Raw genomic sequence first — 19,875 nt, forward strand, 5'->3', positions numbered from 1 at the left:
TTCTCATTAGGACTGATGGTCGTCGCTGGTCACTGGCTTCCCTCCCTTCTTCTGGCTATGGGACAAACACACCCAGCTCCACCGTCTCTGTAAGTGCCTAATTTTTTTTTTTTTTTTTTTTTTTCTCTCCCTCTAAACTGCAGAGCTAGTATGTGGGCAGTGTTTTCCCTGGGAGTTTGCTGGTAGGAAGGAGAAGATAAATTCCACATGCCTGCCACTCTGAATAGCTTACACATCGAATGGTGGCCTAACAGACATAAAAAGGACATAATTTTTCTGCAGGCTTCTGAACTATAGCGCATAAATTGTCTAAGGCCCAGGATTCCAAGTTCGCAGGCACCTAGAAGCTTTCATTTTAATACCATTTGGTGTAGTTTGGGGAGAAAAACACAGTCTGGTTTTATTGCTTTGGTTCCATGCCAGTGATATTAGTGCTGAAAATGCCATTAAACTTTGATGGACTTGGTCTTTTTCCTGTGTGGCTTAGAGGTTTACTTTGTTTTGTTTTCTCTCTCCTTCAAAGAATAACAACAAAAAGGCAAGCCTTAAATGTGTGCCTTCTAGGTAAGAACTTTCAAAGAGAGGTGAAAAGAACTTAGAAGTGAAGATAAAGAGACAAGATGGAACCATGGCTCTTGCCTCAAACTAACATTTCAGCAAGAAGCCTAGCAATTACAGCATGCAGGTCAATAGGTTAGATATATGCCTTCCCAGCCGAAGTTGGTGCCTGTGGGTGTCAGTGTCAAGGGGCTTAGGAAGCCACACGGTTATTTAGAAAGGCCAGGAAGTTGGAGTGTTCAATAGATAATACCTGGAGAGGAAGCCTGGGTGCTCCTGTGCCAGCTAGGAGTATGAACCTATGGCTGTGGACCCCCTAATTCATCCTTATTTTGTCAAAATCCATAGTTTGTTGCATAGCAATATCTATCTAGTGTGTTTTTTTACAGCTCACAACACTGTGCTAAGCACATACCTTAAGCCATTTTGGAATACTTGAATTGACCGGAAATTACCAATTAAGTCAAGAAATTAACTGATACCACTTCTGTCTTCTATGATGAACCCTGCATGTAATAAAATGTGGACTTTCTGCAGCACCATTAACATCAAATTGTCAAAATCCACTGGGTTATTTTTGCCATTTCTTCACAGTATTTTGTAAAAGAGAGGCCATTTACTTTTTCTGTGCATTATTCCATTTCGTTGTGGTATCTACTGTACATTTAGATCATTTTGGACAAACATCCTGACAGGCTTGAGCAGTTTCAGTGGCACATTAGCTTCACATTAGTAAAAATCCTGACTAGCACCACTGGGTAAAATTGCCAATAAACAACATAAGTTGTCGTTGGCTATTATGCAGTAACCATCACTGCTTATTGTCCCACATCTCAGAGGGCGAACATCTGGAAACCTCAGCATAAGAATGAATGCTGAAATTCATTGACCAACAAAAAAGGAAAGAAAAAGTAATTTTTAAAATTTTAGATGTTGCCCTTCCTCAGACATTTGGGCAGTTTTAATTGTCAAGGAGCAAATATTTCATACACACTCTCATTTAATACTCCTAGTCCTTGAAATTTAAATTCATATCTTGAGATCGCAAATGCTTTTACTTCAACCTAGTGTTGACTTCCATCAGATTTTATTCAAGTTGAAATTGTGAAATCTCTTTAGCAAGAAAAACAGAGTGTATGATCTTTCTTTTTTCCACCTCTAATAAATTGAATACTACTTTAAAAAGTCAATCTACAAAGAATGAGCTACATACAGTGAGACTTCATTGGATATGAGTAATTTTTAAAATACTTTTGCAATAGTTATTCCAAAGTAGACATTAGTCTGACTTTTTAAAATGTACCAACCCACTTAATCCTGGGAATAAATCCTAGGATGAATTTGCTGGGGTTTTTTCCCAGATTTTGTGAATCAGAGACTTGATTCACAGAGAATTAACTGAGCAGCTGTTTACCACCCTCTCTATAATAGGAATACAACAAATTACCTGGACCATGATCTCTCAGCTCTTTTGAGGAAATTTACATAATGTTTTTTAAACCTTGTAATTAATAAACCTGACTCATCCATCACTCATAGTGGAATCATTGCTGTCTCTAACCTCGGCATACACCTAACAAATAAGGCCCCTAAAACTGGTTGTAACCAGACACACGTAGTGTACTTCTGACATTTTTTCTGACATATTTATTTATCAAAGAAGATATTATGCAACTGACTGTTAATCATGGTGTTCCTGTTTCTTTCTGTCCAAATGAATTTTTATGCTTCTAAAATTACTGCTTTTGCAGAAGACATAGGAGCCGTTTAGTCCTTGGACTGGAGGTGCTGTTGCACAGACACTGCACTCTCTCATCCTCCTAGTGGTTGTTAGTAAAAGCAAGGAGCAAACATGAGAGAAGCTGCATCTTGTGTTCCTCAGTTTCTCTGTTCCTGTCCTTTCAGTGTCAGGGCAAATTCATGCAAAACTCCTTAGCAGTTGCAATTTTGTCTTTCCACAGTCTAATCTGAACCACTCCTGGATTTCTCATTAACTATTTAGTCATTTAGCATAAATGCACATTAGTTATTTTAAATGAAAAAATAGGATATCTACAGATAAAATTGAAGCACTCTGAAAATATAGTTCAAATTTCACAGATAATCGTGATATTAGCTGAGAACTCCAAAACTGCTTACCCTGAAATGTCAACATTATTATATTTTTATCCTTTGGATATTATGGAAACTACTAAATTGTTAAATGTTAAAAATGCTTTATTCTGAAATTGGAAAGATTTGGCCATACGACATTAATCAGTCCTCCCAGGGAATATTTAGGATTGCAGCTTCTTTTAGCATAGCATTTTGCAGTTAAATTAATTTGTGGCACTTTTCCAAGATAATATTCAAATCATAATTTTCAATTTTCAAATAAGTAATATGGAATTGCAATAGTAGGAAGACATCCCTCCATATATTTCTCATCAGATAAATTATTTCCTACTGAGGGAAAGAAAGGAAATAAAAATATAAATAACCTATAAATATGAGCTATGACTCTAGGCCATGTGTACTAATAACAGGTGGAAACTTTTACATGCATATGAATACTAACCTTTGCAAAGTGGTTATTTTGAGAGACTAAATGCTTATTTAAATGATATTTTTACTCAGAATATTTATTTGGAACTTTGATTGCCTTGAAAATGAGTAGCACAATTTTGGGGGGTAAATTTTCATTATTTTGAAGTGAATTTGATTTGTGGTGTAGTCTAAAATCATATGCAAACTAGTAGTAGTGAGACTCACTGGCATTGCACTTACATAAATATGAAGTAAAAAGACTTATTTTATTGGAAAACTGTCAAACTAAATTCTAGTCTAAAAGAGGGATTCCTCAAGGATGGTTTGCGAAATGGTGGGACTATTTCAGTAAGAATAGGAGAGCCAGACATGGTGGTGCATGCCCATAATCCCAGTTATTCAGGAGGCTGGAGCAGGAGGATCCTGTGAGCTCATGAGTTTAATACTAGCCTAGTCAACACAGCAAGATCCCATATTCAAAAATCAAAACTACATGAGATCTTGGGGGCTGCACATGCATGCCTATCATCCTGGCAGCTCTGTCAATTGGCTTTACAATTTGAATCCCTTAGCTCTCCCAAAACTAAATTTGTACTTCTTTGTTGTCCAATGACTCATTTTGTGGGCTCCCTTTAGTATCTTTTGAATCCCTCCAGGCCATTTTGCTGGCCTGTGATTTTCCCTATTGCCCTATGCTCTCCTTGGCCTCCTTGAGTTTGACTGTATCGCCATTTATACCTTGCTTTTTTATTTATTTTTTTTTTTTTTACCTACAATGAAAGGAAGATAGATCTTTTGCAAATGAGAAGGGAATCAAGGGATGGAACGGGAAGGGGACATAAAACGATTTAAGGTATATGCTATGTACATGCACCAACTACCTGCAGTGAATGTAGTGATTACATGTTACAAACGTGAACTTAAAAAAAAGAAAAGAACATGGGCAAAGGTAATCTAAAGATGGAGGGAAAAGAGGAAGGGGAAGAGTATTAAAAACATATACCTGCTCCCTGTGATAAATGTATATATTATGTATTGCAAATGTGTACTAATAAAATATTTTACTAAAAAAAGAGGAGCTCTCCCTAGAGAAGCCCTAGGCCTCCCTCTTTCCTCTAATACTGTCCACCCACAGCACTCCATCAATCAGTCACACAGATTCTCTATTGCTAAACTTGCCCACTTTCTTATAGTTATCCATTAATAATAATGATACATCACAAAGTCTTCCTTAGATTTAATAGATGTTAACATCTCCTTACATTTGCCACAGGTATTTTGAGAAACACATTTCTTATTATATGTTTGATGAAGCATTAAAGACAGCACTGAGACCCCACCCCCCAATCCTGCCTTGCTCAGCCTGCCCTCCTAGCTGAAGTACGTTGGTTTTATCCCCCACAACAGCTTCTGTGCAATTCTTGGATCTGATATGTTTTGGAATTCATTTTCCAGGGTATCATGATGTCTGTACTGTACATAATAGCCCAGTAATAATTGGGTCAGCAGCTCTTAATATTAATAGTTAATATTAATAATATTAATATTAAACATTTCTATGGCAACTGGAAATAAATAACTGCCCATCTACTTGGTTGGTGCTTTGCCATCAAATTAACTAGAAGAAACTTCTGTAAGTTGCATCCCAAGTCCTGTGTGTAGACTCTTACCACTTCACTGTGTCCTCGAGTGTCCCTCAGGCACTACTCTTGTTTACGCACTGTCCCAAGCACTGCCATTTGGGCAGATGTCCTTCCACCCAGTCACCTCTTTTATTGAAAACATTTGACAAAATTGATGTATTAATGTGTTATCTTATGAAAACTGATGAAAAAATACAATATTTGGTCATCCTGTACTTACGTAATTAGACTGGTAAGTAGTTAATTCTACTTTTCTGCTTGACAGTTTTCTTGTCTTTACTGTTATCAGTTCTCTTCTCTCCTGCTTTAATTGATTTATTATTTTGCTGTTCCTTGAACTGGTTTAGTTCACAGGTTTTATTATTTTCATAGTGAAAGTCTTTAAGGCTGTGCCTCTTTGTTCTGAATAAAGCTTCGGTTTATTTTATCTTTCTAGCAATGTCCTCATTTTATGGCTTATAAAATAATCTCATTACATTATAAAAATCCCTCTGTTTCAGGATATACTGTCTCGGTATGTAGGCAGTAAGGCATTTTATAATTTCAAGGTTTCTGAATGTTTCTAAGCCACAGCCATTAATTTCAAGTGTTGCTGCACTGAAATGCCTCAGTATTTATAGGCTACTCTTAATGTAATCACAGACTTTTTAAGCCAGCCACATGGTAGTGCATGCTAGTGAGCTGAGGCAGGAAGATCACAAGTTCAAGTCTGGCTTGAGTAACTTAGCAATACCCTATGTCAAAATTAAGTAAATGGGCTGAGAATGTAGCTCAATGCCAATGTCCTGGGTTCAGTCCTCTACTTAAAAGTTTCTTCATCTCTTTTCTTAGACTCGCTTACAGAGTATACCTCTCCCTAAAACCAAAACCACAAATACTGTAGTTTCCTTGCCTTATAGTTATAGACCTCAAGTTGATTAAAGCAATGTTATTTAACTGTTCAGTGAAGATTTTTACAAGCAAATCTACAGGCAAGGATTTTTTAAAAAATCATCATCACTGAAACTGTGAGGAAAATGATGGTCTCAGCCACAAGTGAGGGCGGGGAGAAAAGGCAGTCCCCGTGAGAAAAGCAGCTTTTTAAAAAGTCTTGTCCCTTTTTCCTGTGGCACATCCTTATGGCAGTTGAATCAAAGGACAACCTGCATTGTTATGAGAAGTTCCATCACATAGTCTGTCATCTCACATATCATTGATGTTGCTCACCTAAAAGGCAGTGTTTGTGAGGCAGATGTGATGTGACTGTGTGCAGCGAAGAGCTGCTTTGTAATGAAGTGTGCACCCACATTTCCTTCTGTGGTCACTGCCTTGATTTAGCTTGACTGGGCCTACGCTTTATCTGGAAAGGAGACTCTTTTTTTGAGAAATTGTGCATGTAGCCAAATGAGGTAAGATACAAAGGGCATGTTGACCACTCAGAAAGAGCAACAAAGTTTATACATTTAGGCTACAGTTAGTGGAATTTTTTTTTTTTAACTTGGTATTGGGGATTGAACCTAGAAACTTTACAGTAAGCCATATTCCTAGCCCCACCCCACTGCTTTTTTTATTTTCAGACATATTTTTGCTAAATCACTAAATTGCTCAGGCAATTTGTAATCCTCCTACCACAGCCTCCTAGAGTGCTGAGATTATACTACTATAATCTACTACTACCCCTAGCTAGCTAGTGTAATTTTAACATGGAAAGAAAACTATAGAATAGTGGTGTCTTCCACATGGAGCATGTCGTTTGACCTTCTACAAGAATTTTTCTTGGAGGTCAGTCTTGTAACTCGTCTTTGGTTTGTTTCAGTCATCCTGTTCCTCCCAGGAGAAGCTGCACCAGTTACCATACCAACCAACACCAGATGAACTGCACTTCTTATCAAAACATTTTTGTACCACCGAAAGCATCGCCACTGAGAACAGGTGCAGGAATACACCCATGCGCCCCCGTTCCCGAAGCCTCAGGTATGTGGACCTAGCCCAAACTTGGTCATGTGGATTGATTTTCTGTTTTTCACTACATTGAGTGAAGACCTTTTATCCTTTAATTTGTATGTGAGTCAGTTTATTTTTGAAGTACCATAAGTATAATAGGATTTTTCTATTGACAAGTGACATTGTTAATTACCATGAAATGTTTTGTGTTAGTTGTTTTAAATTTTTGCAATTTGCTAATTACTGCATTAACAGTAACCATGATGGCCTTAGGAGATAACCAGTACAACTTCTAGCCATTGAAAATTTCAAGATAATTTAATTATAGTACAAAAACACTTACATGAAGAGGGAAACTATAGTTGAAAAGGAAATACAGCAAAAGGGAGTATATTTTTTCCAGATTCTGTCTTAAAGGACACCTCTATCTTTTTATCCTTTCTTCTCACAATAAGCCCTACATTCTCCAGGATTGTGAATAAAATTTCAGGAGCTTTCGTCTCCAGAATTTTGTAGTCGTCAGATGTAATTGACCTAACACTGAGTAGGACCAATTTTATTTTGACTTTGTTTCAAATAATATGTGTCACAGTCTCCTCCTCCAAAAAAAGAAGACTGGAATAGGGACTCCTGTTCAGGAGGATTTTTAGGGAGTGCTTCAGGGATCGGCCCCTGTGGGAGAGAAGAAGCAAGACTGGTTAGATGGAGAAGCTGAGCTGCAGCTCAGGCCCAGCAGCTCCGGCCAGCCCACAGGGAGTGGTCCGTCCTTTTATGTCTCTCCTTCAGTGCCTCAGTCATTGGACCTGTTGTTGGAAACCTAGAAAGGCCATGGCACCCTAGGACACCTATGGCCTAAAGCAAAGTGACTTTCTGCAGTGGGTCTTGGAAGAGATGAAGACAGCGCAAGGCTTCTCCTGACAGCAGTCCCAGAACCTGGGCAACAGGTCATTTTTACAAGACAGGACACAGGGCGGGAACAGAGGAAACCTCGATGCTATAGAACTGGTATAGATCGATGATATACTATCAAGGTTTTAGTATTTAAAAATAGCTTATTTGTTAAGTGTTCAGTAAAACATCAGAGTTTCTCAGAAGCGGTTCCCTTTGTAATCTTTCTTCTTCATTTAGCATCACAAACTAAATACTAAAATATAGCCATATTGGATAGTTGTGGTGCATGTTAGTTTTCAAGATATAGAATAGAAGACAGGTTCTACCACTTCTTTTAGAAATACTGCATATATGGGCACCATTTTTATTTTATTAAAGAAGTTTCTGAGATATCTAGTATAAGCAGTATCTACCCAGGAATAAAATACTCTAATAGTATATACTTGGAAGGAAACACATTGACTACTAGAAAAACACACAACACTTGTGTTGCTCTGTTTCTTATTGTACATAATGCCTACCTCAGCATCCCAAATACATATTTGCTGGACTAGAAAATGGATTTCACTTACGACACCTGTGCCGGGCAAGCCTCTCAGCCCTCTCCAGCGGTACATGGCAGAGCGCAGGTGTACAATAAAAGTGTGAAATTACACTGCTAAACTTGTCCTAGATGTTGCTGTTTGTAACTACCCTGTTTTGTTTTATACTGAAATTCATTAATTGATTTCCATATCTAGGTAAACTTATGCTATATGTTAAATATAATTTCAATTGAAGAATATTTCCTAACTTGAACTGTAACAATTATTTGGTTGCATTTAACTTGAGTTTGCTTTTTGAATCTTATTTGTGTCTCTGTTTGCAGGTATGTATGTGTACACATGTACTAATGACTAGTTTTGTAATACAGTATTCTTTTCGCACGAAGGTTGCATAGTACTTTTGATGCAACTGACTGTTTACAAATAAAAAGCTTATTTTCATTTCATGCTGTGGCAAGTTTAAAAGGGTAATTTGCTTTGCTTGCAGCCCTGGACGTTCCCCCGCCTGCTGTGACCATGAAATAATTATGATGAACCATGTCTACAAAGAAAGGTTCCCAAAGGTAATGAATTGAATTGAAGATGCCCAGAATCTAAATGAACAGGCAACAGAGGTTTAGCATCTGTAAGGTGGTTTTGTTATAGGAAGTAAGGGTCCAATCCAGTTATGACTTGTATGAAAAATCATGGAAGCCTTCCTAAGAGAAAATAACTTAAAAATATGAATCTAACAACTGCTGAGAACTCATCGCTCTGTGTTTGCCAAAAGGCTTTATTTACACTGAGAGCTGTACATCATGCCCTGGGTGTCTAGGGGGTGCTACACGGAGGATCTGCCATCAGAGGCCTCCATCCCCTTTGGAATCTGTTTCTGTTTTCTGGACCTGCTGTATTATCAAGCAGAAACCAGTTTTATTTCACAGAAGCCATAGATTGGTGTTTTATGAACATTATTTTTCTTTTAGTTCATTTTCTATGAATTCTCTTTAGTGGTTACATGTCTGACCCTACTGCTATGACTAGGAAGGTACCATGGCAGAGTTCCCCAGCTAGAATGGGAAAGGAATTTGATTTGAGCTAATGAACAGTTTGTGAAGGGTTTTGGTCAGACCTCCTGGCTGCGGGAGCTGCCCTCCTGGTCACCACTGCCTCGCCTCACCTCAGATCTGCGTTTTTCCCATTAACATTATCTCTGCATATTTGGGAAAAGGCAACCCTTTTAAGTCTTTTCTGATCCCCACCCACCACCTTTGTTGCCATAGGCATGTGAACAAAGGAAAATCCTGGGTTTCATAAATCAGGAGTAAAGTATTATTATTTGTAATGAACCTGACACTGAGATCATTGATTAAAGCTGTTTTAGCTATTTATCACATCTCACATCCTCACCAGGAAAGCAAATACTGACTATAGTTACTTAATGCAGGTTCAGATTTGAGAGGGACTCTCCTTGAATATATAATTCACATAAGCCAGCAATATTGATTACGCAGTATGTGATCACAGAGAAGTAAATTAAAGTTGGAAAATGTAGATTCATTTTACCAAGGGAACCCTGTTGACCTTTTGCACATGGCACCATATTCTGAGGAAAGGGTAGAGATGCTGGAGGATGCCTGTTCCTGGTATGTTGAAACCTAGGTAAGAAAACTTATTCTTGGCTCACTCTACAGGCTATGAAATTCTTGCAGAAGTCCTAAATTTTGAGTCAATAGCAACTAAAGATATTCTTGGTTTTTTTCAATCTGTTGCAAGGGACCAAAGTCTAGCATGAATGCAAATGACTCACAGGTAATGCTTACGTGGACCGTTTTATACTTGATAAATCATAAGAAATGGTGCTAGTATCCTGAAATGTTCATTTTTGCTCAAATACAATAAGTCCCTGACTTACCAACATTCAAGTTACAAACTTTCACAGGTGTGCTTATAAGAGTCAAAGGTATACTAAGACTCACTGTTAGATTACTGACTAAGAAATATTCTCCTGGAAACAGAACTAGTTCATATGTCAGGGACTTCTTGTACTTCAAATCTTTATTATCTTTATTCCACATGATGTGGCAATAGTATCCTCTTCCTTCTTTTCCCTTTCCTTTTCTTCTGCTTATTTTTTAGGGCAGTTTTAGCTTTATAGAAAAATACAGACATTTTCCACACAAACTGCCTCACACATGCACAGCCTTTCCTGTCAATACTGTCCCCCACAAGAGTGGCACATTCCTTGTAATCGATGAACCTTCATGGAAACATTGTCCTCACCCGTAGACTCCATTCACATTAGGATTCACTGTCAGTGTTGTAAATCATTCGGGTTAGACAAATGTATCATGACATGTGTGCACCACTGTTGGCTCATGCAGATGAGAGTTTTTTTTTTTTTTTCGTTTGTGATTCTAGAAATTGAAACCAAGACTCCACATATGATAAGCAAATGCTCTACAACTGAGCTACACCCCAAGCCCAAAAGTGAGATTTCTTTTAAATTTAGTTTTCAGAATTTAACAGTATTTTGGGATTCTATGAAAATGCTAGGGAGGTGTAATAGTTGAAATGCTCCTGTGTACCTCTCTTATATTATACCTGTGTGTGTATATGTGTGTGTGCTTTTTTAAAAACAGGCGACAGCTCAGATGGAAGAGCGTCTAAAGGAAATTATCACCAGCTACTCCCCTGACAATGTACTTCCTCTAGCAGATGGAGTGCTTAGTTTCACTCACCATCAAATTATTGAACTGGCTCGAGATTGTTTGGATAAATCCCACCAGGGGCTCATCACCTCACGATACTTCCTTGAATTGCAGCACAAGTTAGATAAGTTACTACAGGAGGTAAGAACCAGGCAGCATGCATATAAAGTTTTCTGATTTGTTTTACATTTTCCCTGGAAAAAGAAATATTTTATGAGGCCTTTTGCATATAAGTGGTAAGTGAGATACAGTTCACATTTCATGGAAGCAAGCAAGAGAGAGAAGAAGAAAAACCACAAACTGATTGCTATTTCCTCTAAGTCGATTCTGGGCATTATGTTTAGTAATAGAAAGTTAATGTAATAACCTTTACAGGAACCTTGAGACCCAACAATCTATGGTGCTAGTTTAAGTGGATTGTAAAGGATTTTGAAGCAGTGGTTTTTTTTCTCCCCTTACCCATAAAGCAATAAATTGACTGAGCATATGTGCATTATTTGATGGTGCTATCTAATTCTAATATCTGAAAAATCTAAATGGAAAATTGCTGGCTTTTCCCAAGCTGTGTGTCCTATTAATTAACCTGCATGTGGTGTTGGATAGTAAATGGCAACTTGTATTTTCATCAGTGTCAGTCTTCTTCTAACAAAATATCCAATTTCCAAAATGACAGATAAACAGAGAATCGGTCTCTGCCTTACACTCCTTTCGGGAGCATGCCTAGCTCTTGATAACACCCGGGACAGGCAATGTGGGTGGTGGAATGGAGTTAGTTCACAAGATTGCTCTTCTGGCTGAAATTGATCAGCTTCAGTTTATAAGTGAAAACCATTTAGCTTATACATTTAGATTTCTAATGTTTCTGTATCTCACTGGGCATAAGTTATGCCCATGTAAATGTAATCAGCAGTGGTTTTTCTCTAAGTGTGAATATATAAATACTTGCATAGAACTGAAGGGAAAGTACTAGTATCCTAATTTTTGAGGAAACCATTTGTCCTTGTCTCTACAGAATTTATTCTGGTAAGATAAGATTCCCCTCTGACTAACAGTCACTGTTTTTCTTCTCTTTCCTATCCAAACATTCCAGCAATTTTCTCTGCTGTGTTCCCATTTCTCATATTTCAAGCTCCTCCAGTCTACTAAAGCAGTGCCTCTTAGATTATCTTTGGGGATAAACACATTATTTTGTGGTATTTATGTTAGTTAATTTCCCACTTGGCAAAAACCAGTTCTTCCATCACCTAAAATGAAAGTGAATTTACAGGGAAATGATCATGCACTTGATCATGCATCCTGGCCATGTGAGACCTGCTTGATGCTTATTCTTAATGGTTGCGCTTAGCTCATCACACACTGATAGTTCCGGACAGGCTGCTTGGCTTAGAGCCTGATGCTCACGGGTTCCTTCCCTCCAGTCCTAACCTTTAAAATTCTTCTTTCTATGCAGCTCCAAGAATATTAATCTGATGTTCCTCGGTGTCCCATTCTTCCTCAGCCAAAACCTAGTCCATGGTGCCTGCAGGCTGCCCCTCTTAGAACACTTAGCCACAATGTATAAAACAGTCTTCTCTCGAGTCTCACTTTCCCAGCAGACAATGGGCTCTCTGAGGAAGAGGGTCATCCCCAACTCCCTGATATTTATCTTTTCCTCATTAAAAACAGAAGGGAAAGAGAGAGAAAAAAAGAAAATACCTATGGAAGCAGACCAAAATATTTGAACTCTTGTAGCATCAGGTAATCTAATTTTCCTGTACTTTTTAATCAAATCCTGGAAATACCATATGTTTATTACTATTTATGAGAATACCTTGAAAGTTAGCTTTGTGAAATTTTACTTGTGAACAGAAGAAGCAGACCTGCGAAGCACTCAGCAGCCAGCCTTGAGGATATCTTCTTTCCTGAATACCAAAATTCTTTCAATGAATATCATCCTTACCAGCTTAGCTCGGCATTTTTCATTCCTTTCTGGAGATTCCCTGCTAAGGGGAGAATTGATATCCAAAGTAATTTATATTGAAGGCCTCCACTTTTGTTTTTGTATGACAGGCATGGCAGATTGCTTCATGGCAATTAAAAATAAATCTCAGAGCTTCAAAGATCACATGAATGGGCGAAGTAGTGATAAAAGTCACTCCTTTTTAGAGAAATTTCTCTTTTGGCCAGAGCATATATTTGTGGCATCAAGGTCATGGCTGGGTATGAATAAGAATGTTTTCTTGTTGATCATCACAGATGCATGGCTTCCTTCTGTCCTTTTGTGTAAATTAAACCTATCTTCAGAGTCATGTTTACAGTGTCCTTGCAGAGTCTGGCGCCAAGCCTCTTGCAGAAGAACTTGTCCCTTTTAGATAAGCTGAATTGGGGGAATTTGCTTTGGTTTCCAAGGATGCAGTTGTCAGTCCCTGGGTGACTTTGCACCCAGAAAGGCTATTATCCCCGCCACACACACAACACACCACACTTTTCCCACTGTCAAGTTTTTGCATAACGCATATTGAGTTCGCCATAAGGTTTGAACAGCTTTACTTTACTGATGCCATTTAAAGTCCGGAAGTATAGGTCAGTTCCAGTGTAGATAAATGCTTTTATGTCTGTGGTCTGTTTTTCACTGAGGTGTGTTTAGCCAAAGAAAATAAATACACAGAACATTCAAACCTACTCCTAGTACTTTTCATAGTGGCCAGCACTTAAAATGTAGACACAGGTATCTGTGAGTATTGCCCCTTTTGAACCTGCTGTTGCTAACCAGGAAATAATTCTCTTCTCAGGTTAATCCTGTCATTTTAACAAGCTGTCCCTTCCCTCTTAATATTAGTAGATAAAATATTACTTGTGCTAATGTAATCATATGTTCTGGCATTGGATGTGGCTGATAATTTTTAGAAGTTAAAATGAAATAATTATATGATTTTTGAAATGGAACTTATGCAGTCAGAATTAACTATTTTTTATATTTTTTCCATTTGAAATTATTTCCCTTTTAAAAATCACCAAAATGTGCTCAGGCTTTTCAGACAGTCTTTATATTCCTGAATTTAGAAAACAATTATTTTAGTAAGAAGAAACTTAAGCATCTAGCCCAAATTATTGCTAATATGTGAGATACTTTTTTTTTAAAGTTTTCTGTTTAGTTAAGGATGTAGAGCTGTTTCTTAGCATTCACTGTATCTTCCAAAACCTATTTTTGTTGCAAAAGAAACATTGGGATAAAGCAGATTCAATATTTGAGATGTGCGTGTAAGTGTGCAGAACACATTCCAGTCTATAATTACTCACTAATTATCTTTTTCTTTATTTCAAAAATTGGCTATTTTGCTTTTACCTGTCCGTTTCCTATACTTGTGTTTTGGAACACCGCTTTTGATTTGATGGCTTAAATTAAATAGATACCTTACTATCATTTTCCATGTATCTTTCCTACTAGCTCATTTTATGGGGGCAATGGAGTTTTACACTGAGGAACCTTCAAGAATCACTGCTCATTACTGTGTCTGTGATATTATATTCTATTAGTATCACTTTGATAACTTTTTAAATATCTTTAGCAGATAGTAAATGATAAAACTTAAAATTTAAGGAAGTCTAATTTACACTGTCTAATGTAGGTTGCCTAGAAATTTACATTAAAAATTCTAAAACTTTTGTCCTGTGCCAGCCTTGCTATAAATTTATCAGATTTCTTTAAGAAAATACCATTAAATATTTTCAATGACTGTTAACAAACTTAGCTTTGCTCGCAGAATATTTATTGTATTTAGGCAACACAAATAATGAAATATTAAAATATTTTAAGTCAGTTCAGTTTCACTAAATTGAATGCCTAGGTACAAAATTGTAATTCCCATGTATATGCAAATACAAACATTTTTAGTCAGTGTTTGAAATAACTATTACACACTTGTCACATGTGACAAAATAGCTAATTTATAGGCTAATATTGAATATGGGAACTGCTTTTCATGAAGATGTTACATGACTAGTTAGTAAAAGCAGCCCATCACTGTGTTAGCTGCTTGACACATTTCAGATATTAATTATTATATTCTAGATATATCTGGAAAAATCCAAGTTCTTGATCAGCTGCCTCCTGCCTCTATTTTGATGTCTCCTTTGCTCATGGTTCACATCAAGAGTCCTCACATTTGATTTTTAACAGATAGTAAATAAAACTTTTGCAAATAAAGTTTAGCTAATAGAGCTATTTTGTAGATATTTAATAGTGTCTATGAAGAAATAATGCCGCTTATCAATCTTTTAAGAGTATTTTCTAAATCATTTAATTTTTAATATTTGCAATTATCTAATTACCATGCTTTGCTGATTTTCTTTTCCATTTAGTGGAGCGACTCTGTATCATTATTCTTTTCATTGCTTTTTCATAGGCTCATGATCGTTCAGAAAGTAGAGAACTGGCATTTATTAAACAGCTAGTCCGAAAGATCCTAATTGTCATTGCCCGCCCTGCTCGGCTATTAGAGTGCTTGGTGAGTTGCCTTGAGATGTGACTACATTATTTATTATTAACTGTGGGAAAGCAGCAACAATCAGCATGCTCCCGTTTCATTTAACTTCAACCACCAGTGCTAAATGGAAAGAGTCAGGAGGATCTACGACTAGTGAATGTTTATGATGACACCCATATGTGACTTGTCTTTTCTGATTTTAAGAAAGGATTTTAGGACTGGTACTGTACTAAGTGATAGTCATATCACATTGTGGTCAAACTCAAAAGATGATCATAAAACAATGCACTTGACCTTATCTCAGTATAATTTTTTATGTCACAGCTAATTTAAAACACTTACTGTTTTTACCATTTTCAGAATTGCTGAGATTCAGAGAGAGGAAAGTCAGTGATATAATAAATAGTGATCTGTAGATATTATGCATTTTTAAAATGGGGCATCTTAGAAATAAGTACTAGTTGTCAGCCTTTTTCAACCAGACCTGAAAGAATGAAACTTTTAAAGATGTTTGCACTGATATACTTTTGGCCAGTGGCCATTTCCAATTGCAATATTTTTGTTTTATGAAATTTTGACTTAGTTTTAAACCTATACTGTAAACAGATGTGAAGCCTTGAACATAATTATTTTAAGGAACTGTTAATGTGGCATTGAAGTTCACTTTTACGTTCTAGCCAGCCATTAAAATAATTACAACTCCATGTACAATATAGTTTTTGGCATTACGCACACATACACACACCTACATAAATATAGTTGTTGTGTTTCAATTGTCTTATTTTAATTAACATTTATGATGTTCTATAATATTTAAATATTCATAGTTTCATAAATATATACCAATACCTGATGAGACACAATCTGGAGGATCTTGAGGGATTAGGTGGGGAGTGAGATTTCCATCAATGGCAGGACTCCTAGAATCACAAAATCAAATGCACCATTTGACCTGAAGTTTCTCTGGAAGGATAAAGTGGATGCCTTTACCCTTGTGGCTGCATTTGGGGAGAACTGGGTGACTGGCAAGACAACTAGTTGGGAGACATTTTTTGTTGCTTCTTTTGCCATGTAGCTTTTGAATTATGCAAGAGTTTCATTTGGGAGAGAATACCAGTTATCAGTAAAACTTGTTTTTCTGAACAACAGTGATAGGCTAAGAGAAAATCTTGCCTTAAAAGAGGAAATGGGTTTTTAATAATAATCACTGATAACCAGAGCAAAAAAAGTAAAAACACAGCTCCTTGAAGACATAAACGAGTGGACTTAAAAGTGTGTTTGTAAACATTGCTTTCAGTGTAGAAACGAGTTTCAGAGTATAAGAGGAAACTTCCTTAAACTTAGCCCTGTTCTCATAGGTGTCTCTCCTATAAAGAAGCATAAATTCTAGGCTTTTATAGGCAAAAGGATGCAACTAGAGACTATGCTCATAAGTGAAATAAATCAGACTTGCATGTGTAGTGTAAGAAACTGAAAAAGAAAGATGGATCTAAAATCTATAATAGATGCTGTGAAAAGGAAAGGAACTGAAGAATGGAACAAACGGATGGGTGAAAGGAGAAAGAAAGGGGAAAATGTACACACAAAAGATAGCTAAGATAGTTGTACTACAGATTTAGTTCATTTAAAAAATGGTTTGTGCTTATATTGTTGATAAATTATGCATGCCTATATCTTGTAACCTGAGCAACTACTTTGAAGATAACAACATGCAGTATATTACATAATAACATGCATTATTTATTTCCTGTTTTGAAATTCTATATCTTTTTTTCACCTTAAAAAATGGGAAAGCTTATACAAAAAAATTCAAGGAATTAATTATTTACAAGATGTCAATCTATAGCACACATTTTAGAGAGACACAAACCCTTGATTTGATCCCTAGTACCACAAATAAAGGAAATAATAAAAATCCTATCTAGTTGGGAGGGGTGGCACAAGCATATAGTCAGGAGTTCACTGCCAGCCTGGGCAAAATAGCCAGACCGCAGCTCACAAAACAAACAGATACAAATCAAATCAGACCTTCATTGGTTGTGTGGGGTACTGGGATTGAATCCATGGCCTTGTATAGGCAAGTATTCTACCACTGAGCTTACACCCCAGACTTGTTTCTTCTCAATGAGATCGAGATCCTTAGTGAACCTAGTACCTGAAGAGTTATATTAGAAGGACCTTGGAAGTGATCATTATATTTGAAGTAGCAGTTACATATGGTATTGATTGGTTTAAAATATGAATAGGCTTCAAAGTGAGAATTATGTATACATTTTAAAGCGTTACCAGCCTTCTTTCTGCACAACCTACAATCATGTATATACAGCAACTATACTGTAAGTGGAATCTATGTAATAAAACCTCAGGCCATTTTGGCTTAGAGAACTATATCTGTGTTTGTCTTTGGTAGGAATTTGATCCTGAAGAATTTTATTACCTATTGGAAGCAGCAGAAGGCCATGCAAAAGAAGGACAGGGTATCAAAACTGACATACCGAGATACATCATCAGCCAACTGGGGCTCAACAAGGACCCTCTAGAAGGTGAGTACGTGGTTGGGTTGACTATTGATTTGTCTCTGCACCGGGGCCTCCTGGAAGGACTTAGTGGCCAGTCTGCCCCCCCCCCCCAATTCTGGCTATCTCCATTGAAAAGTTTCTTTTTGGGAACTACTTGTGATTAGAAGGAAACAACCATAAGTTGAGTTCTGAGAAAGAAAAGAACATGCCCCAGTTTGAGAATGGGGACAGGGCTTGGGTCTAGCAGTGTCAGCTGAGAATTCCAGCTGTCCCAGAAGGGTTTGGATTTCAGTTTCCTCGGAGTACTCTTTCTCTTGCAGAAGTTCAGCTGGGCTCTTCCTGAGAGTACTTTTAATTTTGAAAGCATCACTAAAAACCTATTATTCATTTAAAATTGATACTTTAATTTAGGAATAATACAATAGATGAAGGTTGTTTTAAACAGTATAATGTTGGTATGTGTATTTTTGATATGTCTTTGAAATACAAAAAATAGTGGTAGAGGAGCAGTGATAAAAGGGAATGATTTTAAAAAACATATAGAAAGATTTATAGTTGATTCAAATAAGACAATGTGTAATTCTATTAACTATACAGACTAGGAAGCATCTTCTTAGTGATTTTCCAAAAATCTAATATTGCTAACCCCTACCCCATCTTTTCCTGTTCATTATTGTTTGGGATTAAATAATAATCCCAAACTTAGGTTATAAATCACTTAAAAACACTCATACACAAACACTGGTTCCTTAATGGAAAATTGTCTTCCTGGTTCATTAAATTGATTTTGCAAACAGCATTTATCCTACCCAGTTGTTTGTGATGGAGGTAAACTTGACACTGGGATTTTTCCTGTTGAAAGCCAGAGAGCCTGCTGTGCTCTCTCTGCTCTCTCCTGTTCTTCCTGCTTTGTTTGCTCTTACGGCCATCCTATCTTTGCTTCCAGTGAAATGATGCATGCATTACTGGGAGATAATGCCAGATAAATTTATACTGTACTGAAAGCAATACCACAACAGATTCATCACTTATCAGAGACTGGTGGCTGCTTTTCTGAAAAGTTCCCTGGGGAGAGATTTTCCCCTATGGCTTTTAAATTACCATCTTTACCTTTTGGAGTCATGAGTCTTCAGAAATGGTTTAAATCAATGAAATAAAAAGGGCAGACGTTTAATGGTATTTAGATGAGTTTTAAAAATCTCTTCAGGCATTACAAAATGATGCTTTAGCTTCCTGCTTCAAAAGCTGACTCTTGGTTCCATCCCATTACTACCCACTGCTTACAAATAATATGTATTTCTCAGATAATAGTTATTTAGCAGAAATTCTATTTAAAACAGAACCATCTTTTAATTTGTTTTTTTATGAAAATAATTGGAGTGGGGGAGGCTGTCAAAGCCTATTATAGTGACTCTTCACGCCCCTATGGTTAAGGCTGTGTCAGCCCTTGAATTGTAGAGAAGCTAGTTCTTCACAGTTTTCTTACCTGGCAGTAAATATCACAGTGGGCTGAACTGTGGTAGAAGAATAATGAGAGGCCTATCTGTGTGCCTTGATAAAGAGTTTAAAGTAATTCTGATCTTTGACACTTCAGTAATGTAAACTTTTTAGTGAGAGGTTTTTCTTTTTTCTTTTAACTCTTCCATAATTTTTGTGATTCATCCTGAGCTTTAATCTATTTGTTTGCATTTACAATGACTTCTCCCGGAAATTTTAATAAACAAGGACACATTTTGACCTTATTTGCTTCGCTCTCCTGTAGATACCTAGATGAATGTATCTAAGGTCTGTCCTTTGAGGGTTACTCCAGAGCTTGACCTTGACTGTACAAGTCATAAGCCTTGCTGTGTCTCAGTTCCTTGAATCAAACAACAACAGAATCATAACAGTACTTTTTATGTGGTCATTTTGAGAATTACAAGAGTTCATCTCTGTAATGGTTTCATATAGCAATTACTTAATAAGTGAAGCTGTGACTGCTGTTTTATTTCAACAAATTAAATTTGTCTTTTCCTTGAGGATGCCTTCAACTTGAGTGTTTTAATTTATCTCAAAGCCTGCATATCTGAGGTACTAGGCACACTGGATATTGACATCATTTGAATGGTACCAAC

The 19,875-nt window shown here is 36.9% G+C and overlaps 1 protein-coding gene across 14 annotated transcripts in view; it reads left to right on the forward strand.

Moving 5' to 3' along the window:
- Mast4 (microtubule associated serine/threonine kinase family member 4) overlaps positions 1-19,875 on the forward strand; it is a 541,638-nt gene that overhangs the window by 473,764 nt on the left and 47,999 nt on the right. For all 14 annotated transcript variants that reach the window (XM_063258271.1, XM_063258276.1, XM_063258273.1 and 11 more), the window contains 6 exons: positions 11-89; positions 6,523-6,680; positions 8,574-8,649; positions 10,708-10,917; positions 15,162-15,263; positions 17,653-17,785. In XM_063258271.1, coding sequence (XP_063114341.1) covers positions 11-89; positions 6,523-6,680; positions 8,574-8,649; positions 10,708-10,917; positions 15,162-15,263; positions 17,653-17,785 — 758 coding nt within the window. The remainder of the gene's footprint in view (positions 1-10; positions 90-6,522; positions 6,681-8,573; positions 8,650-10,707; positions 10,918-15,161; positions 15,264-17,652; positions 17,786-19,875) is intronic.

This window comes from Cavia porcellus, unplaced genomic scaffold, assembly GCF_034190915.1.
Source record: "Cavia porcellus strain 051 isolate PalLab524CR breed Dunkin Hartley unplaced genomic scaffold, mCavPor4.1 scaffold_11, whole genome shotgun sequence".
In the NCBI taxonomy this organism is placed as follows: Eukaryota; Metazoa; Chordata; class Mammalia; order Rodentia; family Caviidae; genus Cavia; species Cavia porcellus.